The sequence below is a fragment of the Stegostoma tigrinum genome, chromosome 1 (genome assembly GCF_030684315.1).
Source record: "Stegostoma tigrinum isolate sSteTig4 chromosome 1, sSteTig4.hap1, whole genome shotgun sequence".
NCBI lineage: Eukaryota > Metazoa > Chordata > Chondrichthyes > Orectolobiformes > Stegostomatidae > Stegostoma > Stegostoma tigrinum.
In genome coordinates, this window is record NC_081354.1 from 98,415,587 (window position 1) to 98,443,543 (window position 27,957).

The following is a 27,957-nucleotide window of genomic DNA, read 5'->3' on the forward strand; positions in this document are numbered from 1 at the left end:
CTTTTGCTCAACTGCAAGATATATGTATAAATGCTGTATGAAAGGATGTGGAATTTCGTCATCAACCTTACTTGTATTGTTTACAACATTATGTTGAACAGGTTATAGTTAGAAAAGTCAATTAGTGTATGCAAAGGATGGAAAATTGCTGTTAAACAATTACTTTTCCACATAATTCTCTTCATATCAATTGAAGATAGTACTATGTGTCAGGGTTGGATCAGCAGAACTTAATACTCACAGCAAAATCCTATAACATTCAGCTGGTTATGATTTAATATGGTGGTTTATATTTTGGCAGTGACAAATAATGGCACAGAAGTACATAGAATCTTAGAATTCCTACAGTTTGGAAACAGGCCATTTGGCCCATTGGGTCCATACTAAACCGCAACAGCATCCTATCCAAATCCATCCCCCTACCATATCCCTGTAAAACTGCATTTCCTGTTGCTAAAGTACCCAACTAGCACATCTCTGGACACTAGGGTCAATTTAGCACAGCCTATCCACCTAACCTGCTCGTCTTTGGACTGTGGGAGGAAACCCATGCAGACATGGGGAGAATGTGCACATTTCATGCAGTTCTTTACACTGATGAGCCAACAATAAATATCAATCCTTAACAAGCCGCCCTTGCCAAGTTTTGGGACCAGGGTCATAAATGAAGCCCGCCCTAATTTCAAAAATATGATTTCTTAGTTTTTATTGGATACTCATGCATTTGTGATATGCTTGTTGGCTACGATAATTAACCTCACAAGATGGATGGGTTGTGATAAGACATGAAGAATCAAAGCTGGAGAAACTGAAGACGAATTCCGCAAACAGAAACAGCAAAAAATGACAATTAACTTTTCTACAGCACACAACATGAAGAAAGAGAAATCGATAGACAATCAAGAGTAAATACCAATAGGATGGTGAAATTGAACTAAAGGCTGATAAGGAAAAAGACAAAGTGCTGAGAAGTAAATTTCACAGCGAGGAAGAAAAATGGTTGAAAATGCACTTGACAATGGCACTACTTCAAGAGCATCATTAAAGTGACACATAGATAAAGTGGGATTTTTTGGAAGAGGAAAGGATGCATGTTTGTGTTTTTTCAGTTAACAATTTGGTTCAAATGGATATCAAATCAGAAAATAATGATTTCCCTACTTATAAAGTCACAGAGTTATATACCATGGAGAAAGACCCTTCAGTCCAACTTGTCCTCGCTTACTAGATACCCTAAACGAATCTAGTCCCATTTGCCAGCATTTGACCCATATCCCGCTAAACCATTCGTATTCATATACTCATCCAGATGCCTTTCAAATGTTGCAATTGTACCAGCCTCCACCATTCCTCTGGCAACTCGTTCCATACACACACTGCCCTTTGTATGAAAATGGTGTTCCTCAGTGCCTTTTAAATCTTTCCCCTTTCACTTTAAACCTCTGCCCGCTAGTTTTGGATTAACCTACCTGGGAAAAAAAGACCTTGGCTAATCGCCCTATCCATATCCCTCACAATTTTATAAACCTGTATAAGGTCACCTTTCAGCCTCCGATGCTCAAGGGAAATAGCCCCAGCCTATTCAGCCTCTCCCTATAACTCAAATGCTCCAATCCCAGCAACATCCTTGTCAATGAGACAATGGGAACTGCAGATGCTGGAGAATCCGAGATAACAAAGTGTGGAGCTGGATGAATACAGCAGGCAAAGCAGCATCTTAGGAGCACAATTGCGGGCCTAGACTCTTCCCGAAACGTCAGCTTTTGTTCTCCTAAGGTGCTGCTTGGCCTGCTGTGTTCATCCAGCTCCACACTTTGTTATCTAACATCCTTGTAAATCTTTTCTGAGCCCTTTCAAGTTTAACAACAACTTTCATTTATATTGCTCCATTTAGTACAGTCTGCTACATTCATTTACTTATTTATAGTCAGTAGTTTTTTTTCTTGTCTATGAATATCATGGAATCCCTACAGTATAAGTGGTGGCCATTCGTCCCATCTAGTGCACCGATCCTCCGAAGAGCGTCCCACCCAGAGCCACTTCCCCACATCCCCGTAACCCGCATTAATACCCCAGCCTACACATCCCTGGATATTATCTTGGTTTACCCTGTTTGAATTCAATAGCCAATGAATGCCACGTAACCTTTTTTCTAAACGTTTGTGTTTTTAATACTCTCAGTACTGTCGGCTGCATTCCAAGATAACTCCTGTGCGAACGTGAAAGATGAAAATAAGTGATAATGGGAACTGCAGATGCTGGAGAATCCAAGATAATAAAGTGTGGAGCTGGATGAACACAGCAGGCCAAGCAGCATCTCAGGAGCACAATGATGAAGGTCTAGGCCTGAAACGTCAGCTTTTGTGCTCCTGAGATGCTGCTTGGCCTGCTGTGTTCATCCAGCTCCACACTTTGTTATTAAAGATGAAAATAAACTCCCTCTTGATGTATCAGAGATAATGGGAACTGCAGATGCTGGAGAATTCCAAGATAATAAAATGTGAGGCTGGATGAACACAGCAGGCCAAGCAGCATCTCAGGAGCACAAAAGCTGACGTTTCGGGCCTGGACCCTTCATCAGAGAGGGGGATGGGGAGAGGGAACTGGAATAAATAGGGAGAGAGGGGGAGGCGGACCGAAGATGGAGAGTAAAGAAGATAGGTGGAGAGAGTATAGGTGGGGAGGTAGGGAGGGGATAGGTCAGTCCAGGGAAGACGGACAGGTCAAGGAGGTGGGATGAGGTTAGTAGGTAGATGGGGGTGCGGCTTGGGGTGGGAGGAAGGGATGGGTGAGAGGAAGAACCGGTTAGGGAGGCAGAGACAGGTTGGACTGGTATTGGGATGCAGTGGGTGGGGGGGAAGAGCTGGGCTGGTTGTGTGGTGCAGTGGGGGGAGAGAACGAACTGAGCTGGTTTAGGGATGCAGTAGGGGAAGGGGAGATTTTGAAACTGGTGAAGTCCACATTGATACCATTAGGCTGCAGGGTTCCCAGGTGGAATATGAGTTGCTGTTCCTGCAACCTTCGGGTGGCATCATTGTGGCAGTGCAGGAGGTCCATGATGGACATGTCATCTAGAGAATGGGAGGGGGAGTGGAAATGGTTTGCGACTGGGAGGTGCAGTTGTTTGTTGCGAACTGAGCGGAGGTGTTCTGTAAAGCGGTCTCCAAGCCTCCGCTTGGTTTCCCCAATGTAGAGGAAGCCACACCGGGTACAGTGGATGCAGTATACCACATTGGCAGATGTGCAGGTGAACCTCTGCTTAATGTGGAATGTTGCTTGTTGCTGTGTTCATCCAGCCTCACATTTTATTATCTCCCTCTTGATGTATTTGCCTGCACGTGGAGCATTTAAGAAGATGCCGTAACTGTAACTATCTAACAAAAGATGATCACACATTATGTTATGGAACTAGTTATGCAACACAATATCCAAACGCAGGCGCGTCAGCCAAATCCTATGATACCTTAGCTCTGGCTGCTGCTCCCCGTTCAGACCAGAGGGCGCCGCTGTCGCTGGAGGCGCTGCCGGCTGGTTCTGAGGGGGTCTGGCGGGTAAAGTGTGTCTGTCTTTGAGACAAGAGGCCGACATGAAGCTGCTGCAGGCGGGTCGTTGCTCGGCGGTTGGTGTACGGCTGTGTCAGGTAAGTGAGACCGGGGGTCGTTACAGTCTTTGCTGGGGGCGTTGTTGGTCAAGGCGATGTAGGGGTCGTGAGATTGATTGGCCAAGAGTGTTGACATTGAAGCTGGGTTTGTGGCAGTGCCTTTGTAAACTGTGATTCAGAGACATGACCGAGTACCGCTGGGGTCAGACGTCGATCTTTCACCTCGTTATTTTGTTAGGTTGTTTTTCTGGTTGCAGCGTCAAGGAAGATAAAAACTAAGACACGAAGAGAGGCATCTCCCTAATGGCTGGGAGGTCGTTATTCTAGAACAGAGATGGTAGGAACTGCCGATGCTGGAGAGCCTGAGATACCAAGGTGTGGAGCTGGGTAAACACAGCAGCATCAGAGGAGCAGGAAGGCTAATGTTTCAGGCCGAGACCCTTGTTCAGAAGACCCTTCTTCGGGTCTGGGCAGTTCCGGAGCATTTGGGTGTCGCAGATACCGGGAACTGCGGAATCTCCGTCGCAGACTCCGAAGGACTTGCCCGAGAATTTAGTGCCTTCTGAAAATCAGAAGCTTCGGATATTTCCGAGGGGATTAAGTAAAACAGTTTTTCAGGAAAAGTTAGACTGTTAAATAGCCTCACTCCAGATAAAACAGGAAATTTATACTCAGAACTCTTCACCACACCCCCCCCCCCCGCACTACACTTCTCCCCAGATATTCCAAGATTCTGATCTGACACCCTGGGACTCGGTTCATGTTTAACTCATTTATTGGACTTTTTTTTGAAGAGGTAACTTGTGCCATGGATAAAGGGGAACCAGTGGATGAATTGTTCTTCGATTTCCATAGGCATTACTACATCAAAGCTTATAACATCTGAGTAGGCGGCACAAATTGATGGCTAAGTGTAAAGCTGGATGAACACAGCAGGCCAAGCAGCATCTTAGGATCACAAAAGCTGACGTTTTGGCCCGAAACGTCAGCTGTTGTGCATCTAAGATTCTGTTTGGCCTGCTGTACTCATCTAGCTTCATGTTTTGTTAAATTGGATTCTCCAGCATCTGCAGTTCCCATTATCTCTGATCACAAATTGGCTGATGTGACTAGTTCTACAGAAGTATAGACGGTCTTAATTAAACCATTCTGCTCAAATTTAGTTTATCTTCAGAGTCTTTAGGGAATGTGGACATCACTGGTTTGGCCATGGTTTATTGCCCATCCATTGCTGCCCTTGAGAAGGTGATGATGAGCTGCTGCCTTAAACTACTGCAGTCCAATTTGCTGTTTGATTAGAATTGCACATAGCTTGTACAGGTTTGATGGACTTCATTGCATTAATCTGTCAATAATGGCAATGGTTTGTGTCAAATATGAATGTTTGAGTTCATTCTGCTTAAAGTAAATGTCTGTTTCTTGGTACATCAACACAACTTCTTAATATTTTTGATAAATGTGGGATCTTTGTCAATTGTGTGCGGAATATTTCAGGTCTCTGCTCACCTTGTGTGTAGTCAGCCGAAGGCTTACAGTGTATTGTCAGACAAAAAGAAACAACTCTTACAAGAGGGACCTGACCTGCAGGAGTTTATAAATGGCGGATTGTCGGACAAGAAATCATGGGGAGAATATAGGGGCAACTTGAAGCGACAAAAAGGAGAAAGGTACAAGTTTTGGCACTTATTTTGAAACATACTGGAAAAAATTGTAAAAGATGAAAGTATAGGTAATCTTGGAAATACAGAGCAGATCAGTCAGCTGATCAATTGACATTTTTGGTATAGACCCTTCCTTGATGCTTTAAAAAAAGGCTAAATTTGTGCTAACGGTAAGTGAAGATATTAGCACTTGCTAGTTAATGTATAAATTGAACTGCAACCTGTAATGCAGTTAAAACAGACATTATTAAGCCACTCCGATTTATTTCTGCAGAAGCTTTGCTACAAAGCCAAGAGGTAACATTGGAATATTAAAACTCTTCTAATTACCCACCAAATGTACATTAAGCATTCCAGAAAAAGTTGAGGCTTATCTATTTTACTGTAACTGCATATTTAATAGTGTTATTGGTGTATTAATTGCTACTAAACTACCCCTGGCTTTTGAAAATTAACTGTTATAAGTTTGCATTCATTCCTTCAAGTTTGCATCATTTTAGACATTTTAAGAATTAAGTATTCTATTTCTACCTTTCTTAGTGCCTATAGCCTGCTTCTTAATCTGTCTTTCGCTCTTTCTATATCCTTTGTGTATGAGTAAGCATTGAATTAACTATTCTGTCTTACATTACTTTGGACTGTGCATTACAGTACTCGAAAGAATTCTTCAATCTGATTTAGCTAAGGCAGTAAACCATTGCTTCCCTTATTCACATAAGTACAGATTTCCTGTAGCAATCTCATGTGAAATGAATTTCAATCCCCTTGAAATTCCAATGCAAACTTGCATAGAAAGTGTATGTAAAAGTGTGATTTGTGCTGTTTATTCTCCAATGGCTCCAAATCCAGGCTTCTAAAAATCAACCGCATTTGGGAAACAGAAAGGTTGCATACAGTGACCACGCACATAGGAGAAAACATGAGGATGGGAATAAACCATTCAGCACTTTTGAAGTTTTTTTGCCACTTAATGAAATTGTTGCAGACTTCTAACTTCATTCCATTCTTCTTCCATGACTCTATATACTTTGCTACCCCTGGTACTTCTATTGATCTCATTTAAAATTCTTCACTGAGCTTGCATCTGCTGTCTTTTTGGCAGAGTTTTCTAGTTCTATTGCCTTTTGTGTGAGGGAGTGTTTCTTAACTTTTTTCTTCTGAATATTTTGCTCTAAATTTAACCTCTTGTCTTAATTCTATGTCCCTTGGTTATTGACTCCTTTATAATGGAAAAGTGCTTTCCTGTGCTCACCTCTCATAATCTTGTAGACCTCTATTGGGTCCCCTTCATCTCTCACTGCTCCAAGGAAGATAAGTCCAGCCTGTCCAATCTTTTGTCATAGCTCAGGCCTTTAAGCCTTGGCAGCATCCTGGTATATCTCTTCTGCACTTTCTCTAGTGCAATCACATCTTTCCTGTGATGCGGTGACCAGAACTGCAGATGTATTCTAGTTGTGGCCAAATCAGCATCTTGTACAGTTCCAGCATAACCTCCTCGCTCTTGTATTTCTATACCGCAGTTAATAAAGGCAGGTATCCCATATGCTGCCTTAACCAAATTAATAACTGCCTTGCTATCCCAGAGATCTGTATCTATGCACACCAAGATCCCTTTGATCTTTTAAGACTTTCTAGAGTCCTGCCATTCATAATATAAGCCCTTGCTTTGTTAGATCTCGCCAAGTACATTACATCTCACATTTCCGGGTTGAATTTCATAAATCAATGCTCTGCTAAGCGGACCAATCCATCGACATTCTCCTGATGCTTATGGCTATTCTCTTCACTACTTACTGAATGCATTAATTGTCTGCCATCTGTGAACATCTTGATCGTACTACCTACTGGATTTGAAACACTGACTCAGCTTCTCTCTCCAAAGATGCTGCCAGACCTGCTAGGTTTCTAGCACTTTGTAATTTTATTTTAGATCTACAGCATTCACTTTATGGCTTTTATTACTACATTTTAGTGATCTGTGTGCATGGAACCCAAAATGTATTTACATTCACTGTTCCCAAAAGAGGGACTTGCATTTATGTGGTGTCTTTTTAACTTCAAGATGTTGTCATACAGTGCTTTGCAATCAAATATTTTTGATATATAACCACTGTTCTAATTATAGGATAGCATTTCCCTATTTAAATAATGCTCAGATCTATTCTTATGTGATGCCAGATAGAGGACGTCACATTTAATTGTTGTAATTCTTTGCAACAGTTTTAACCACTTAGCCAGTTTAGGAACATAAGAGTGGACCATTCAGCCTGATGAACTGCTCTGCTATACTAGATCATGTCTGATCAACTACCTCATTCATATTCCTACTCTATCCCAGTATCCCTTAATAACTAGAAATTTATCAATCTCTGTCTTCAGTTTACTCAGTGACTGAAATTCCATAGCTTCAAGGTACAGAATTCTGAAGATTCACGTTTCTCTAAGTGAAGAAGTCCCTTCTCATCTCAATTCTAAATAGCTTGTCTTATTCTGAGACTATATTCCTTAGTTTTAGACCCCCGCAGCGAGGTGAAACATTCTTTCTGTATCTACTTTGTCAATCACTTCAAGTATTTTGGAAATTCCTATGAGATTGCTTCTCATCCTTCTATAGTCCAGAGAAAACAGGCCCTGTCTCCTTAGTCTCTCCTCATTGGTTAGTCCCACCATCCCAGCAATCATTATGGTGATCCTCCGTTGCACTCCTTCTAGAACAATGGAAAAAGGACGAGAATTGCACTAAATGCTCCAAATGTAATTCTTGCCAGTGTCCTATACAACTGAAGCAAGCATTCTCTGCTCTTGTAGTTAGATCTTCTTGTGATAAAGCTAACAAACTGTGCACCTTCTGAATTGCGTGCTGCACCTATATGCTAGTTTTCATCGACAAAGACACCAAGGTCGCTTTTGAACTCAACTTTTTCCACTCTCGGAGCATTTAAGAAGTGCTCTGTATTTTATTCATCCTACTAATATGGATAATCTCAGTTATCTGCTGTGTTCTTCCCCACTCGTTCTGTCTGTCTGAATCTCATTTCTACCAAGTTTTGTATCATCTGTGAACTCAGAAATATTACAATTGACCTCCACATCCAAATCTTTGACTTTGATTGTGAATAGTTGGGGTTCAAGCACTGATCCTTGTGGTATTTTATTGATTATTGCCTGTCAACCTGAGTATGATCCATATATGCCTACTCATTGCTGCCTGCTGTTAACCAGTTCTCAAGCCATGAAGCTGTACTACCCACCAGTCCATGTGCTATAAAGGGACTTCATCAAGATCTCTTCAGAATTTTATGTGCCTGTCTACTCTACTTATATACTACAAATCTCGTGTCACTGGCACGCTTGGACACATTGTTCTCTATTATTTTACCTAAATCATTAATAATGTACTGAGTGGTTGAGGCCCCATTCTAGGTAGGATGCCACTAATCAACATCTGGAATTGGCAAAGAATTGAACAGAAGTACGACAGCTCCTCCAATAGTTCAGCAAGCTTATCGACTGAGCTGTAGAAACTTTACAAATCCTAGGTCAAACCCTGTGCTGCCCTGAGCAAGTTTCATCAGACAGGGGAAGTGGCTGGCGTGCTGTGGTTCGGCACCCTTTAAAACTAATACCCTGCTGTAATGTATGTTTGAAAAAACATCTGGAAAGAGATGTAGTGAATCTTGTCACAACCATCCAGTGGCTCCGTATTGCCGGACTTTATACTTTCTATGGACACAAGCAGTGAGACAAACATCACTTGTTCCTGGGAGGCCATCAACTCTGAACAAAACTGTTTCATTACTTGAAGCATGATGGTGATTGGGTGTAAGGAATTGTCTATGACTGAGTGTTGCAGATTTATACATTCCAAGGTCAAGCACTTTGTGCAGAAGAGATGCAGAGAAGTGTCCCCTCCAAGGCTGAAAAGGGAAATGCCATGGGTCCTCCCATTATAGGCTCCAGCCCTTGGTATACTATGCAAAATTCTAAGGGCTGGCACCTGTGTAAAATTCCTCAGCTTGTATGTATCAGGAAATGTTTAACATAATACAGACTACAATGTGAGTGGAGTGCCGAACCCTAGATTGATTTCTAACACACCAAACTGCCACATTTCTAATCATTCTTTAACTTTTAAACAAAGGAAAGGGAAATTGACCAGGGTTCCAGTTCCAGGTTGAATTCCCAGCCAGAAATATAGTTTATTTGTTTGTTTTTTTCTGGTCCATTTAGACTCAGACATTTGCTGACTTTCCCTGTTCCTTGTTCAGCTGTTTTAGAATCTGCTGGGACCATCTCCATTAGTGACATCTGTGAGGCATCCTAGCAAGATAGGAGGTCTGACTGAAGCACTAATACTGTAGGGAACTGACAAAAAGTCAGTGAAAATTCTCTTAATATTTTCTAAAAGAACTAGAGAATAGTTTGACCAAAGAGTACATAGCACAGCATTCTTCTCACCATTTACTTTCTTCTTCTCCTGGGACCAAAAGTTGATGGGGTTGACAATCTTGAGCTTCTTAAACATCTGTTGTGCTGTCTTGTGTTTGGATGCAGGAAGTCTGTGTGCTCTGCAAAATGACTTTCCATTTCTACTATGATCCTCACTGTAAAATCTCCAGACAAATCTGCTAGTGGCTGGATCAATGAATGGGAAATTACAAATGAACCTGTCACGGTGATGTTGGAGCACCACTGTATGGTCCTGTTTCACAGCTTGGTTGTCAAAAGGAGGGAATTTTCACAATGATTTACTTTTACAGTGTACCTTATATTTGTAGACTTAGATTACCTCCATGGTTGAAGACAGAGATTCCTCTTGGAAAAAATTATAACAAACTGAAGAATACTCTTCGGAATTTAAATCTGCACACTGTGAGTACTTGCTGAGAATCTTTGAGGCAGCCGATGTAAAACAAGTAAATAACAGATTAAACAAATATTCTGTTCAGACATGTTATGATTCACATCTAGACTAGGTGGGATTTGAACCCAGGCATTCTGGCTCAGAGGCAGGGATACTACCACTGTACCACTAGAGTCCAATAACAGATTGAGTTGAATTGTTTACAAAATGAATTTTAACAATTTATCCAGTATGAATTTTAGGCTGTTAGATTTCACTGCTACTTCTCCTGTCTAGACTCCAGGCCATTTTGTCTCTTTGATCTGAAGGGACGAAAGGCACACATACAAATACAATGCTATTGGTGAAGACAGTACTCCAGTTATAGTGTTCTGATGGTTAGTTCTCAAGTAAGTGTAAAAAAACTAATATTTCAAGCATTGGGACCAGAATGGTCAATTTGTTTCCTGCCAATGTCTGACACAGTTATGGACACATAGTCAGTCACCATCTTCTAATTAGCAAGAGAATGTCTTTATGACTCATTTTAGTTCCTTCTCCCCTTGCCTACTTCCAAGTCAGTTGGACACTTCTGTTGATTCGACTTTGGTTTCAGCCTGGAGCCTTCCAGTCTTTTCCATTTTTTTTGCCCTTTTAATTTTTTGTGCTTATCTTTGCTCTTCCAATCCTCACTCCTAATCCACAAAGCGGGAAGCAGCATAGGCACCTGCTAATATCAATTGGCAAAAGCTGGGAGGGAATCATTGGATGCTTGTCTCTGATCACTCTTTTTCATTGGGGATGCACGTCTCCTCCATTCTGAACTTCTCTTAAAAACAAAAGTGTAAATCAGAAGGTCTGCAGATTGAGAGATTAGGTCTGTGTCTCGTTACTTGGTTTACCAGATTGACCCCTGGGATGGCAGGACCGACATATGAATAAAGATTGGATTGGTTAGGATTATATCCACTGGAGTTTAGAAGGATGGGGATATCTTAAATCAACTATAAAATTTTAACATGGATAAAAGCAGGAAGGATGTTCCTGCTTACCTTGAGGAAACAGGGTCACTCATTTAAGATTGAGATAAGGAGAAATTTGTTCATCTGGAGAGTGATGAACCTCTGGAATTCCTTTTTTAATCACTACAGTTTGGAAACGAGCCATTTGGCCCAGCAAGACCACCCTGACTCTCTGAAGAGCATACCACCCAGACTTATTCCCCGACTATTTCCCTGTAACTTAGCCTACACATCCCTGGACACTATGGGCGGCCACCTAACCTGCACGTCTTTGGACTATGGAAGGAAACCAAAGCAGACATGGGGAGAATGTGCAAACTCCACACACAGTCATCTGAGGCTGGAATTGAACCCAGGTCCCTGGTGCTGTGAGGCATCAGTGTTAACCACTGTGCCACCGTCTGGCAACAGTCATTACCGCAATTCGGATTCGAGCCAAGGGAGCTGCGGCTACAATGCAGCGTAGTGACCACTATGAAATCATGCACCACATCAAGACCTTAGACCTCAAATCTCTGCCACAGAAAGCCACTGAGGATGAAATATTGCAGCTTCAAGAAGTTTGATAAGGTTCTGATCTAAAGAGATAAAAGAGGTGAAAGCAGGAACGATACTGAGTTGGATGATCAGCTGTGATTATTTTGAACGGTGGAGCAGGGCCAAATGGCCTACTCCTGCTCCTAATTTCTATGTTGCATAGTTTGGTGGTAGATAAGATCTTTGTGCCTTTTGTTTTGTTTTTCACTGTTTTTAATTTCTGAGTAACCTTTTAAATACTGCCTTTCACAATCTCAATGTTTCAAAGCATTTTACACTTCAAATACTCTTTGGAATACAGTTCCTGTTGTCGTGTATGGTCCTGTCTGTACAATAACAAAACCTATAAGACTAAATGATTGGGTTTGATATCTGATTTTGACTTGGTCAGTAACACACTGGAAACCAACAATTGAAACATTAATTGCAACAGAAAGAGGCCTGGGGACTAGGAAAATACTGAACTGGGATATTTTGTTCAAAAGACAAAATAAGCACGGCAAAGACACTTCACTGTAAACATTATTTCTCAAATCATTCATGATCTCTAACATCAAGGTGCAGCCATAGCGATTATAAAAATGTGGCTTGTTAAGGCGCTGTTGTGTGAATGAATTTTGCTTCAGTTAGGACATAGACATAGACATAGAAAAGTACAGCACAGTACAGGCCCTTCGGCCCACGATGTTGTGCCGTGGAATAATCCTAATCCAAAAACAAAATAACCTAACCTACATTCCCCTCAATTCACTGCTGTCCATGTGCATGTCCAACAGTCACTTAAGTGTCACTTGAACTTTTGAATAGCGTCCTTAACTGGTGAAGCACCACGTTGGTGTCGGGCAGGAGGTAGTGAGGCCGGGGGCAGAGCTGACTGTCGGTGTGGGGGCTGTCGGTTAGGCCGCTGGGGGTCGGGTTCTGGCCCGGGGAGGGACATTGGCCCCGGGAGCCGCACTCCTCACACGGGGCCCAGCCGCACAGGATGTTGTCCCGCAGGTAGTGCTCCCGCACCACCTTCAGCACCCCGCCCGACCGCGTCTTCTTGACGAAACTCTTAGATTTCAGCGTCTTTGGTGGCGGGGATGGAACGAAGGGGGGCAAAAAGGGGGAGGGCGGTGAATAAAGATGTCGTTTTACTGTTACTTTTTTCAAACACAAACCGCCGCCACCGACACTGACAACAGCCGGAGCACCCCACCCCCTCCAACTGGTGGCCGACTGAAACTCAAACCACCTCAACTCCTGAAGGGATAATGGGAACTTTGTTTTGAACCATGTACAAGTCGTCCTCCAGTAAGAACGTCTTTCATTAGCAACTTTATATCCAGTCCATCTTGGTTTCTAACTTGCTTCATCATTGTATCTGACCTGGTGTGTGTTAAGGTTTGTTTTTAAAAACATAAAACATTTTTCTTGCACATCTATCCTCAATCAGTTGCTTTTTTCATTTAAGAATACAAGCTGAGCCCTGTGACACCATATGTTTGCTGTCAAAAAGTGAACTTTTCAAGGTTAATTACTTTGTTTTGTCACTGATTTAATTCCACTGGTGACTCCAAATTTAATTATCTGATATTCAAATTGAAAAGACATTTCAGGCTGGAATTTAAATGGAGGCAATTTGAGAGTCTAGAATTGCTCCTTGTGTGTTGATTCACAAATATATGCTAAATACATGGTTATTAGGTGAGGTTTTTGTTTCTTAGGTATGTGAAGAGGCAAGATGCCCAAATATAGGCGAATGCTGGGGAGGTGGAGAAAAAGGTACTGCTACTGCCACCATTATGGTAAGATGTGTAAGCCACTCTTAAAAATTATGGCAGCTCCAGAATCCTTATTAAAATCAAATATTTGTTTCCCTATTCCTTTCTTCAAATTTTCCCAGTATCACCACCGTTCCACACTGTCTTCCATCAAGGCATTCTATTGATACCCAGTGCTGTTGCTTGTTGGATTTTCAAAGACATCATGATTGGGTAGCAACAGAAGTATCCTTGATCTACCCCAGGCAACATGGAAACAGCTGTGAGAATTAGAGGGAAAATGCCAGTCAGGATTTGCATATCTTTATTGGAAATATAATACTTTACTGTGGTTTTTGACTGCTTTAACTATTGGGAATATATTACAATCTCAATATTAGATGCATTAATCCAAGTATAAACATAATTTGTAAGAAATAATAAAGGAATAAAGAATAAAGTTGCTTCACTCAACAGAGAACAGCTGCATAGTTCCAAGGTGCAGAGGGATCTAGAGTTCTTGTGCATGAGTCGCAAAAGGCTACTACAGTGCTAGTAAAGTCATTGGAATGTAAAACAAACAGAAATTGCTGGAAAATCTCAGCAGCTCTGCCATGCATGTGAAGAGATATCAGAGTTAACGTTTTGCGTCCAGTGACACTTTTTTTAGATTTGGTCCAATTACCCTTCAGTACCCTTCAGTAACCTGAAACGGTAACTTTGATTTCTCTCCATAGATACTGCCAGATTAGCCAAGATTTTCTAGCAATTTCTGTTTTTGTTTCAGATTTCCAGTATCCACAGTTCTTATGGTTTTCTGTCCAGTGGAATGTATCCTTTATTATGAATGAAATCGGAATGTAAAGGCAAGGATATTTATGTCTCAGTTTTACAGTGCAGTGGTGAGAACACATCTTAAATACTGTGTGCAATTTTGGTGTCCTTGTCAAAATAGTGGTTTAAATACATTGTAGATGATTCAGAACCTTAATTCCTTTTGAAAAATATTGGTCTCTATGGAGATTGTGCACCAACATATAGAGATGTGGCCGACTGCATTGCTGATATTAAGACAAGAGGGCGTGAAAAGGGAGTAACTTTTGGTTTAATTACTGTACTGCATTACTGCAATGGTACTGAAAGGGTTTAGTTAGTTCAGGGTGAATGCTTTGGCCATGTAGTAATAAACAAAGCTGCTTCAGAGAAATGAACAACAAACGAAACAATCAGATGGTCAAGTCTAGTAGTGTACAAGTAACACTATCTGAGGACTTGGGTGAGGAACAGACAATGACTGAGAGAGACTACAAGACAACAAAGAAAATATCAGAGTCATGGGGATTGGAGTATGGGCATTGTAATATGCATGTTGTAACCTGTACAAAACTTGAAGGTAACAAGGTGTAGAGCTGGGTGAACACAGCAGGCCGTGGAGCATCATAGGAGCAGGAAAGCTGACGTTTCGGGCCTAGACCCTTCTTCAGAAGGCCTTGCAATCAAAAGTTTTCCCAACTCTGATTGAGTTAGACCAAAGATTGAAGCAGGCACTCCATTGCATCTACCATTAATCACTGACAAAACTTAAAACACAGTCTTAAGTTTTGTGGCACTGTAAAGAAGCCGAATTAAATAGTTGAACATGACTTTGATTTATTCTGATGCTTCATTTTGCAGCTAAATCGAGTTTGCGATCTGCAAAGTTGTTAGTAAAACCTATTTGAAATATTTTGTAAATTAATGAAATGCTTTTCTATACTCAGTAAATGAATGTTGAGATATATTTTGAAGTACTGCATTATTTTAAAAATCCAGTCCACATTAGTAAATAACGGGAAAGTTGTAAGTTACCGTTTTATTTAAATGCTTATTTGTGCATTTGTTTCTTTTGTTAGTTAATGGGTGACACCTGCACAAGAGGCTGCAGGTTCTGTTCAGTAAAAACCAGTCGCAATCCTCCACCTTTAGATCCGGATGAACCATTCAACACAGCAAACGCAATTGCAGAGTGGAACCTTGACTATGTTGTACTAACCTCTGTGGACAGAGATGGTGAGTTTTGTTGATATTATAGTTCATCATTCATTTGTTTTTTTTTGCATTATTGAGACTTTTTTCTGCAAAAATAATGGCTATAATGGTTAAACATATTAGTTCCATTTTCTTATATATAAAATTGTTGGGGGTAGATATCAACTAGGTTGCTAATGAAGAGTTGGGACCCTGTAGTTTTTGTTAGAATTTAATTACAACATTATGCACGGCTTGGAGTTTCTTATCTTGCCTCCTCCCTATCTCTGTAATCCCCTCAACTTGCTTTTCTCTTATACCTTGTCCATGCTCTCGCCCTTTCTTCCTCTACTTTTGGTTTTTGAAACAAACGTCAGTATTGGCAAACTGTGGCACCAGTGTGTAATACTTTCAGGATGCATTGCAATAACTCACTGTAGCTTCTTTGACAGCAGCTTTCAAATCATGACCACCAGCACCTAGGAGGGCACCCGCTACAAGTGAACATCACCAATTGCTAGCTGCTCAAGTCGCAAACTACCCTAATTTGGAACTGTATCACTATCCCTTTATTGTCATGCATTCCTTAACTATAAAGTACATTCACTGCACATACTATAGTAGCTTAAGAAAAAGACCATGCTCGACAGTAAATTGGATAGATAATACAGGCTGGCTTCCCAGACAACACTAACAACTCTAAAGAAAATAAAAATTCCAATTTGTATTATTCTCAACCATCCCTCTCTTTTCTCAAACCTTGTTTAATTGTCAGTCTCTTTGAAATGTCATTCTGGTTCAAATGCCTGTAAGTTTTTCCCTACATCCGGATTATCCCCAAATTTCAATGAATACAATCTGTTTAGTTATGAACTGTGTTAAATTAGTTCATTGCTTTGAGACGGATTAATTGAATATTTGCTGTATTACTCTTTTGAAAACCAAAAACTTTAATATCAAAGTGAGATTCTGTCCAGTGCTAACACAGTATGGAGCTGGAGGAGCACAGCAGGCCAGACAACATCTTCAGTAAGAGGGTCCTGACCCGAAACATCAACTTTCCTGCTCCTCTACTGCCTGGCCTGCTGTGCTCCTCCAGCTCCACTCTGTGTTATTTCTGACTCCAGTTCTTACTATTTCTGCCCAGTGCTACTTGTTACAGGTCATCTGCGTACATTTTGTCTCCTTAATAGCCTGTAACTGGGAAGGGCAATGACAAAAATTTGTGCAGTTTTAGATTGCCATTTTATTTTGCTATTGTTGAACTATTTTAATAAATTAAAAGTAAAATTATGGTGTAGAGAAGTACTATTGTCGTGTGACTTGCTACTTCTTGTCAGATCTTCCAGATGGTGGAGCAAAACACTTTGCAGCAACTGTATCACGCTTGAAAGAAAGGTGAAGCTATTTAAATTATTTGTAATTCCTGATCTTTTAGATAACTTCCCTGGCCCAGGCCTCTCAAAATGCTATCAATATTTTTGAAAAATTGTTGTAGCAAAATCTTTGTCAGGAAATTGATCCTTTTGCTTTCATGCTCACATTTAATTTTCAAGATGCGTGAACTGGACCACATTCTGAATTAATTATCCATATGTTGTTTCTTTAAGTACATAATCTCTGAAAGCCTATTTGATCTTTCAGATTTTAATGAGAGTTTGGTGTTTGCAAAGTGGCTTATCATTTCTCGATTTTAAATGATGTCGTTTGAATTTTCATTGACTATATAACTTTGCAATTGGTTTTGTAGACATTCAAAAATTATAGTAGAATGCCTGACCCCTGACTTCAGAGGAGACCTAAAAGCTGTTGAAACAGTTGCTCTGTCAGGACTCGATGTATACGCACACAACGTGGAGACTGTTCGGGAGCTGCAAAGGTGTGAATGCATGTTGGTTGTAGATTATTTTGTCAAACTACTTCTACCACTTCCTCCACCCTTTCATTTAGACATTGTGTTCCCTTTTTTGTGGCTTTAGTCCCATTGCCATGCATCTAATCCTACCTGTGAAATTCGCAACTTTCAAAGGCCAGGAATCAAACTCGGGTCAACTACTGGGAAGGCATCTGTGATCACCAATATATCACCACCACTACAGCTGTTTCTGATATCATTATCAATTGAGGAATCTCAGCATGATCCAGATCTAATTTCACACACACAGGGTTAAAGACATAAGGCAAGCATTTCTGCTGCTTTTGCTTTTGATTGTTGAGATTTTTAGTATTTTTGCTATATTTTTGAATCAAAATAAAAGCGTGCCCTACTCTCTTCCCATCAGTTGAAGTATTTTAATTTAGAAGATCAATATTCTAGAAAATTGGGATTGCAGCTGAAACAATTTTCAGCTTCTTATGGAATAATCATCACTGATCTTTGGTGATAAACACACTGGAGTAGTTAATCCTTTAGTTTCTTAGTAAAATACACTTACAGAGAATGGGAAGAAATTGGAAGCACCTCCATGTTAATATTGATAGTAGGTGCTTCAAATAACTACATCTGTGTTGTCATTTCAGAAAGCCCACTATGTCACTCATTCACAATTTAAGTTGCTGTCACAATCAAGGGAGCATTCCTCTAACAAATGTTTTATCACTGTTTATGTTAATAGGGGCAGAGCTGTGACAATGAAGTACTCACTGTTTTAGCAGAAATAAGAGGAATCTAAAAGTCATAGGAAGTTGAAGTACTGAGTACAGTTTTGAATGCCCCATTATGGAAAGGACATCACAACAATAGATGAATCTACCTTGAACCCCCACACACAATTGACAGCACATCAGGTCTACGCTTGGGATAAGTGGACTTAGATTCTTGTCGTTTATTTCCAAACTTAGTCAAAGGAATAGTGAGCTGTGTATTCAGGTTTCCAGACAACAAAACATGTATATGTGCGTTCTAACTTTATGTAGGAACATAGAAGCTATGAACAGTAGTAGGAGATTCAAGAAGGCAGCTCACCACTACCACCTTGAGAACATCTATGGATAAGCACTAAATACTGGCCCAGTCAGCAACGTTTTATCCCATGAATCAATAAAGAAAGGCCATTTGGCCCTTTTAAGTCAGTTCCATTATTCAGCAAGGTCACAGCTGATCTGTTTGTGGTCTCCGTCCAACTTAACTGTTTGCAACATATAACCTTCAAGTCCAACTTTCCCTCTAAACAGTGCAGCCACTGGGAAATGCACATCACTTGATATTTCTCGAAGTCTGTGCACAGCAGAAAAAGTTGTGAGGAATATTGCTTGACTCCCTTGTCTACCTAACTGAGACATGAATACATTTGAATACTTAGCCTCCACTAGCTTCTGAGGAACATAATTCCAGACTATTAACAAATCTGAGAGAAGACATTTTTCCTCACCTTTGTATTATGGGGATGACATCTTATTCTTAAGCTGTATCCTCCAGTTCTAGTCTCCTCCACAAGAGGAAGCCTCCTCCAAATATCATCCTGAATCAGCCCTCAGATTATTTTATGCTTCAACAAGATATCTCATTCTTCTAACATCAAATTGGTATAGGCCTAACCTGTTGATCCTTTCTTCAGACAATAAATCCAGAAATTTGTCCAATGAGCCTTCTGTGACTCCTTCTAAAGCAGCTATTTTTGTTCAAATTAGGAGACCAAAACTGTACGTAGTACTCCAGCTGTGATTTTTGCCGAATCACAGTGCAACTGCAGGTAAATCTTCCCAACACTTATATTCCATTCACCTTGCAATAAATGACACATTTCATATGCCTTCCTGATCACCTTGTGTACCTACATAGTAACTTTTATGATTCATGTACCAGGGCTAACAGATTCTTCTGTACCACTAAATCCTGCAGTTTACTTCCATTTAAATAGTTACACGTTTTCTATTCATCCTGCCAAAATTGACGGTTTTATATTTACCAATGTTAAACACTATTTGCCAATTTCTTTTGCCCACTCAGACTCACTTAACGTGTCTATCTTCCTTTTGCGGACTGTTTACCTCCTCCTGATAACTTATTTTACTAACTGTCTTTGTGTCATCGAGAAACATTGCTACCATACGTTCACTTCCCTCATCTTTTGTTCGTATAGATTGTGATTAGTTAGGAGCCCAGCGCTGATCCCCGTGGCATGCCACTAGTTACAGCTTGTCAAACTAAAAATGATCTAAATGTGAAAAGCAAATAATATTTTCTGACAAAATAGGAACTGTGAAAAAGCAAAGAAATTTTGGTGTTTTGTTACACAGATCAACGAAAGCTAGTGTACAGGTACAGAAAGTATTAAAAACTTAAATTGAATATTGGCCTTGATTACCATGAGATTGGATTCAAAAATGATATAATTCATTTGTTGTATAGAGCCTTGAATAGACCCAATCTTGGGGTTTATGGGCACTGCACATCAGAAAGGATATTTTAACCTCTGGGGGAGTGTAGCACAGATTCACCTGATTTGCTGTGTTGAGAGAGTTAAATAATGTGGTCAATTGCATAAACTTGTTTTGTACCCTTGAGTTTAAGTATTTTCCAGGGTGTCTAATGGAGTGTTTCATCATTATAGAATACATATAGAAAAACCGTTTCCTCAGGTGGAGGAATTCATGATAGAGATCTGTGAATTTACGAAGTTAGAGTTCAATCACTTAGGAGTATCACTTTTGTACGATTATATTAGCAGAAATCTGAAACTTGGTCTCCAGAAGGCTATGACATTTTCAATACTGCAATAATCAAGGAAATTGAGTGAAAGTAGGCAAATATTGTTAAGGTAATAAAATGTGAGGCTGGATGAACACAGCAGGCCCAGCAGCATCTCAGGAGCACAAAAGCTGACGTTTCGGGCCTAGATCCTTCATCAGAGAGGGGGATGGGGTGAGGGTTCTGGAATAAATAGGGAGAGAAGGGGAGGCGGACCGAAGATGGAGAGAAAAGAAGATAGGTGGAGAGGAGAGTATAGGTGGGGAGGTAGGGAGGGGATAGGTCAGTCCAGGGAAGACGGACAGGTCAAGGAGGTGGGATGAGGTTAGTAGGTAGGAGATGGAGGTGTGGCTTGGGGTGGGAGGAAGGAACCATTTCCACTACCCCTCCCATTCTTTAGATGACATGTCCATCATGGGCCTCCTGCAGTGCCACAATGATGCCACCCGAAGGTTGCAGGAACAGCAACTCATATTCCGCTTGGGAACCCTGCAGCCCAATGGTATCAGTGTGGACTTCACCAGCTTCAAAATCTCCCCTTCCCCCACTGCACCACACAACCAGCCCAGCTCTTCCCCTCCACCCACTGTATCCCAAAACCAGTCCAACCTGTCTCTCCCTCCCTAACCTGTTCTTCCTTTCACCCATCCCTTCCTCCCACCCCAAGCCGCACCTCCATCTCCTAGCTACTAACCTCATCCCACCTCCTTGACCTGTCCGTCTTCCCTGGACTGACCTATCCCCTCCCTACGTCCCCACCTATACTCTCCTCTCCACCTATCTTCCTTTCTCTCCATCTTCAGTCCGCCTCCCCCCTCTCCCTATTTATTCCAGAACCCTCACCCCATCCCCCTCTCTGATGAAGGGTCTAGGCCCGAAACGTCAGTTTTTGTGCTCCTGAGATGCTGCTGGGCCTGCTGTGTTCACCCAGCCTCACATTTTATTATCTTGGATTCTCCAGCATCTGCAGTTCCCATTATTACTATCTTTGTGTCTTCTTTTATTTGTGACTGTTAGATATTGAAACTTTCTTTGATTGCTTTAGGACTGTTCGGGATCCTCGGGCAAGGTTTGACCAATCGCTGAGTGTATTAAAACATGCGAAGGAGGTAAAACCCTGTCTTCTTTCGAAAACATCAATAATGTTGGGACTTGGCGAGACGGATGCTCAGGTGTATGCAACTCTGAAAGGTATTGGTGAACAAAGTAAACCCTTTCCACACGAAGAGGTGATGCTCTTCTGTTTTCGTTTTAATATTTTTAAACTACTTGGTCAAGTTACTAAACTGACATTTAAAGTGCAAGAATTCAAGAATTTTATCATTTTCCATGATCATAAAGACTGTGTTAAAACTGCAGAATCTAAGTCTGAAACATTTTTTTCCTGTGATTTTGGATTTTAATTTCAAGTAGGTCATGGTAGTAACAGATGAGCATTAAACTCTCCCACATGTATCTATTGGTGTATTTGCAGGTATGTCTGTATGATGCTTTTAAGCAATCTTCCATTTCTGTTTTTTAAATTTTTTTTCACTGTTAGTTTGAGGCCAGAATATGAAATTTCTAATTACTAAAAGCATGTTTTAAATTAATTTTACCTATTAATATTTTGACATCAGAAGAACAGACCATTATTGGTGTAGTCCTACTGGTTAGATAAGCTTTATCCCGCTGGTTAACACTGGTTTGATTTATCATTTGATTTATTGTTGTCATATATACCAAGCTGCAGTGAAAAGTGTTGTTTTGCATGCTATTCAGGCAAATCACACCTTACATACGTTCATCGGGTTAATAGAATAACAGCTACAGAATGAAGCTGTAACATTACGTTCTGCAGAGAAAGATCAACTCTAGTAATTAAAAATGTTTTTGTTTTGTTTATCAAATTAAGAATAGGGGATAATAGCTGCTTGCATAATCTATTGGTCTCTCCTAAATAATTCAAAAGTCATCTACATGTTCTCTCTCAGAACTACGAGAGGCTGGTGTGGATTGTGTTACATTGGGGCAATATATGCAACCAACAAAGCGACATTTAAAGGTAAGGTCGGTCGCGATATCTATCTGACTTGCATATTGCACGCACTTGGATGAGATTTATAAGTTGTTTTTACACTAATTGTTATATCTCACAAAGAATAGTAATGGAACCACTCTTTACTCAGTCTAACATTTGTTTGCAAAGTGAAATGACTTGACCATAGTTCTCCTGACTCAGCTACACCCCAATTCCCATGTGTCTCTTTAAGTCTGCTCAAGTGAAACCCCAATTAATATCCTCCACTGCACATAATTAAATACGGTTTAATATACTATTTAATACTTGTGATCAGCTTAGAGGATCAGTTTCTGTTATGGTAAGATCATCTCAATGGGTTTTGAACAAACATTCTTATTGTTACTCAATGTTAACTTGGAAAATGTTTTTCTTTGCATGTTCTTGTACTGATTAGTTCTGTGGAGTGTCTGACTTTTCTCACTTGGTCTTTGCAGTTCTGGACTGGTTGGCTAGATGTGGAGAAAATCTACCTTGCCTTATCAACAACAATATTCTTAATGTTTTGCCTTAGAAAAAATGCACCCCCTCCTCTCCCTGGTGCGCATACCTCTGCTTCACTTCACACGTCAGTCGTCCCTGTGTTCTCTGAGATTATAATTCATTGACAAATTCACAAGCATCTTCTGTTCTGTATCCATGTCTAACAAGCAGTGATTGAGACTTCTCCTGCATACAGAAACACAGGATCTTTAATTTGATTGGTTTGCTCTGGAATCGAACTCCAAGTTGCAGAATTGAAAAGTTGTTTTTTAATCTTTGACTTGTTTTCAGTTGTAAACAAATTACAATTAAACAGTTTGCGTTCAGCATTACTTATCTGTATATTTAATAACTTCTTTGATTCCCTTTGGTCTAATTAATTTGTCTAGAGATCCTTTTGCGTGCCAAACAATTTGACAACAAAAATTAACAAAGTGAAACTCCTGAGCATAATGAGTGGCAACTTATAATGTTTCAGGTCAAATGTTTCCTCAAGTTTTGCTCTTGTATGTATGTTGTTTTGTACTTATATAATTGCTTTATGACTTCTTTTCAGGAGTGAGAATCAACAGAAATTTAATTGAATTGAATTAGCTTTATTGTCACATGTACTCATTTGAGTACAGAGAAAAGTTTAAAAGTCCCCTCTTACCAGGTCATCTTAGGTAAAACATTCCTAAGTACAGATTCTTCTGTACAAGTTCTTAGGAAAAGAAATTAGAAAAAAAAAGTCCTGCATTGCAGATCATAGGAATAAATTAGACAATACAGAAATAAAAAAAGTTCAGAACACCAGTCCTTCCAGCCCAGTCCACACCGGCATCTAGCCTCCACTCTGCCCCAAGCCTTGACCCCAGACCGTGCCAGCCTTCACCTGAGATATTATCTGTGGATTATTAACAAAGGAAATCCAAAGTGAATGTGCTTTTTCTTGTATAATATTCTGCAGCGTCATCTCTAAACCAATGATAATGGGAACTGCAGCTGCTGGAGAATCCGAGATAACAAATTGCGGAGCTGGATGAACACAGCAGGCCAAGCAGCATCTTAGGAGCCCAAAAGCTGACGTTTCGGGCCTAGACCCTTCATCAGAAAACTTTTCTGATGAAGGGTCTAGGCCCGAAACGTTAGCTTTTGTGCTCCTAAGATGCTGCTTGGCCTGCTGTGTTCATGCAGCTCCACACTTTGTTATCTCTAAACCAATGTTAGATTTCTGTTATTTCGGCAGAAACAGCACCCCAGATAAAGTCTTCGTATGAACGGGTAAGTGGTCAACGAGAAAGGTCTGGCTGAGTAGTTCTCTTCGCCCACATTCTGTTAACAGTGAAGGGGTTTGAATATGTTTCAGTTAGTTAGGGGTTATGTTTTCAGTCATTTTGTTTCATAATATGGGAACCCTAGATGTAGATGGGCTGCTAAAAATAGAAGCTGCACTGTCAGCAAGATAAAAGCATTCTTGGGTAAAAGAAGGCATTAACTATGAAACACTGGGACAACATATAATGTGAGACATAGACATTGGAGTGTGAGAATTTATAATATATGCTGCAAACTGTATAAAGCCTGAAAATGCTTTGTAACCCACCAGAGTGAGCTTTACCTTTGTGTTAAGGCTTTCTCTCCGTATGTAGATATGAAATAAATAGTTATAACCATATTACATTAATTGTCTTAGCAACTTGAGAAGCATTGTTAGGCAGGCAATCATAGTTGTGCCTTCTCCAAATCCTTGATTTGTTGCTTAAGTGAATCAAACATCTAGATGCTATTTAACTAGCGTCTTTTGGGGTAAAATTAACCAGGAAATCTTTCGAAGCCTCTAATATTGATTAGTAATCTTCTAAGAATTGCTGAGGTCGTGCCTCCTGAAAAATGTGGCAAGAGGAAAATATATTTTGTGACTCTTTTGAGCAAGTTTGAGGTTTCAACAGGTTCACTAAAAACTACTTGCCATTCCTGATGACTTCCAAGAGACAGTTCTCATAATAAGAAAATTCATTAACACTGTATCTTCTCTTAGGTGGATGAGTACATAACTCCAGAGAAATTTAAGTTCTGGGAAAATGTGGGGAATGAACTTGGATTCCTGTACACAGCAAGTGGACCCCTGGTGCGATCTTCATACAAAGCAGGTGAGCATATAGTATTTAGATAGAATTAAGTACAGCGTCTGTCTCCAATAGCCTATAAGTAAGGCCACCACCAGGTGGAGCACCACATGTTCGTTGTGCATAAAATAAGACTAAATAAAATATTTAAACTATCAGCAACTGGTTTGTATAACCCACAGTAGTTACTGATTTACTCAAAGTACTGAGCCCGCTGACACTGCTTTACAACAGTCCAAGAGGCAGTGGCAATCACAATTGTGTTAGCAGTTGAAAACTTCAGAAATTCTGCAGTGGCATATGTAACTAACCTCATAACTTGAATATTTAAGTGGTATATCTGATCTTTTGCGGTCAAAGCACCACTTCAATTCTGCAAATTTCTAACCTACATTGATATGGAGTATGCTACTAGTACAAAAGTACTATATCCACCAAGTACAACTGTACATGATAAATAATGAAAGTCATTTTTTAATGGTGGCATCTTGTCACTGTTTGGACACACTTCATCTGTTTTTAACTCTGAACATCCAGGTTCCCTCGGCTACATGGAGGTGAGAATTATTAGACCCAAGAGCTAAGTATGTATATTCTGTTCATCAGCTGTCCTACCTGGCCAGCCTCCATCTCCCACCACGGGTGGGGGCTCAGACTTGCATAATCCTGCAGTTTTCACTCCAGTGTTTGTACCTGACTGGAAGCCAGACCTGTCGGGCTGAGTTTAATACCTTTGTATCACAAATGTACAAATTCTAAAAATGTAATAATTTGTCGCTTGTACATTTTGTGCATAGAAAAAGTATAACAGGACTGTCTAGTTGATTCTGAAGTTGAGACTTTTTAAAATCCTGAAGTAAACTCAAATACTTTGCTGTGTGAAAACTTTAAATTCTGTGTATTCTACCCCACCCTTCCATCCACATCAGTGCTGCAGAGATGTCAAAAGGATATATGGTTACTTCTCCTTCAATGAAGTTTTTGAACGGAGCACCTAAGTTGCTATTAACTCTTCAATGATGAAATTTATTTTTAGCAAGGAAGAGGCAATCATCTTCCAAATGTAGGAGATCATCCTCTATCTTATTGCAGTTTCCATCTGTCTCACCCAGGCACCACCTCCCCTTATGTCTCTCCCATCTTGTCTCAAAAATGGTTTCTGCTTACAAAATAAAAGTCATATTAAAAAGAAGTTCTTATTAACAATCATACTTCTCAACACTGTAGAATTTTATTTAGTTTTCTAATATGTTTGGTGGAAAAATAATACAATGTAAATCACAGTGAAAATAAAGTGCCCTTCTTGGAAACTAGCTGTCTTCTGTCCTACTCTTTTATTGTTAATTTAGCAAATGGACAAATCTTTATTTTCACTTTCTTCAGACTAGACTTATATATTCAGTAAAGATAGGAGTCAACTGGGTTAGTGATAGTGTACAAGTGTAATGTCCACAGCATAGGTTTCTGTTTTCCTTCAAGGAAGCTGTATGATCTCACATTTTTCATGTAGATTCTACTCCATTTAGAATTAGGGCTAACTTACAACTTTGATGTTTGGCACTGAACATGAAACACATCCAGCTTGAGCCTAGTGGCAAAAGTGTTTTAACATTTCTTCTTGATGCTTCCAGACACTTTGGGGATAATCTATCTCTGGCCTTTCAGCTGGTGGGAAAATAATCAAGAGGAAAAATAATTTTTAAAAAGTTAAACAAACACACTCCTAACAAATAACTCATTCTATCTTTATTCAGGTGAATTTTTCTTGAAGAAGATACTTCGTGAAAGGACAGCTGAGAAGAATTAAGTGACTGAAAAGTGGCAAAGCTATGATCTTCGAAAACCAAAATGACACTTGTACTTAACTTGGTGCAGTATTTGAAAGGAATCTATCTGTTGTTACTCTGAGAATGTGGTAATGGGTGGAATTGATCTATTCTAATCCTAACTATGGTGTTAGAGGATGTAAACACTAGATTTTAACTGCTTAATTCTGTATAATCCTTCCTGGGGACAACTCTTCTTTTTGCTTAAAAGTCAAGTTAAATTTTGACTAGAATTCAGAAGATGCATTCTATAAAATGTTGAGCTTTCAAATGTATTACATTTTTGAACAAATTATATTATGGAAACAAGGTGCTTGATTTGGTGACTTGGGTCATTGCACAATAAATTGTTGTGCTCAGTCATTTGTTCAGTTACATTTGAAGTAAAGTCATAGATTGGTTACTGGACAGAAGGGGACCATTCAACCTGATGAGTCCATGCTGGCTCTCTTGAAAAAGTAATTTGGCTAGTTATGTTTGCTATATTTTAATGTCAAGGCATACCCTGTTGGAAATGCAGGCTTTCTTACAGCAGTTAGCTCAGTTGGTTGGACAGTTGGTTTGTGATGTAGAGTGATGCTTACAACATAGATTTAATTCCCATATCAGCTGAGGTTACCAAGAAGGATTCTCCTTCTCAACCTTTGCTGTCACCTGAGTGTCACTACACCTTGCGTTTAAAATATCGCCAGCTGTGTCTCTCTAATGAGTGAGCAGCCCCGTGGTCCAGCAGGATAATGGAGGCTTTACTTTTACAACCACTCCAGAGCCAAACTTGCACATTCTTACTGCACTATTTTCAACGCCTTCTTATCTTTGCTGAAGTGTTGTGTACAGATTTGGATAATTGCCTGGTTGAGTGCAAATCTATATTTTATGACAGTTCACTAGAAATTCCATGCTCCTGTACTGTATGCCTCTCTTTATAAAACTGGAGATTTCATATGCTTCATTAATTGATTTCCTTGTTTTGAGTGATTTTCCTTCCCCTTCTACAATCTTTGCTAATATTTTGTAATTTGGGTTAAATTGAATTGTGTATTTCTAAATCATCAGAGATGCACTGATATAATTGGATAAAATATTTTATCCAATGTGTAACATAACTTGTGTAACATTCAATTTGATGTGAAACTGATGCGGGTAAATGAAAACCGAATACATCCTTCAGCACTTTGAGGTATTGTACTGTATATGGGCTTTTAAAAAAACACTTGTATTGAACTAAATGTGTGATTTCTAATAAAAATAGTTAGAACACATTAGTAGATATGTAGTTTCATCCTAATCCTCAAGCTGTTCTGTCAGCTATTGACTCTAGCTCCTGAAATTCTTATTTTCCTAAACTCCCCAACATGTGTGTGAAAAAAAAATTGTG

The 27,957-nt window shown here is 39.9% G+C and overlaps 1 protein-coding gene across 1 annotated transcript; it reads left to right on the forward strand.

Annotated features, from left to right (window-relative positions):
• Nucleotides 1–3,516: 3,516 nt before the first annotated feature.
• Nucleotides 3,517–27,839, forward strand: lias (lipoic acid synthetase). The gene is made up of 11 exons (XM_048532687.2): nt 3,517–3,640; nt 5,096–5,268; nt 10,041–10,134; nt 13,371–13,451; nt 15,299–15,455; nt 16,754–16,811; nt 17,164–17,292; nt 21,149–21,294; nt 22,077–22,147; nt 24,666–24,777; nt 26,508–27,839. Exons 1-11 carry the CDS (start codon nt 3,587–3,589, stop codon nt 26,558–26,560), a joined length of 1,128 nt encoding a protein of 375 aa, XP_048388644.1. The 5' UTR covers nt 3,517–3,586; the 3' UTR covers nt 26,561–27,839.
• The last annotated feature ends 118 nt before the right edge of the window (nt 27,840–27,957 follow it).

What these genes read in the sequence shown, in the direction of transcription:
- lias (XM_048532687.2), top strand. Translation starts at nt 3,587, where the DNA reads ATGAAGCTGCTGCAGGCGGGTCGTTGCTCGGCGGTTGGTGTACGGCTG. An exon ending in TTGGTGTACGGCTGTGTCAG is followed by an intron (nt 3,641 to 5,095) that starts GTAAGTGAGACC and finishes GGAATATTTCAG; the next exon opens with GTCTCTGCTCACCTTGTGTG. An exon ending in GGTGTATGCAACTCTGAAAG is followed by an intron (nt 21,295 to 22,076) that starts GTATTGGTGAAC and finishes GTTCTCTCTCAG; the next exon opens with AACTACGAGAGGCTGGTGTG.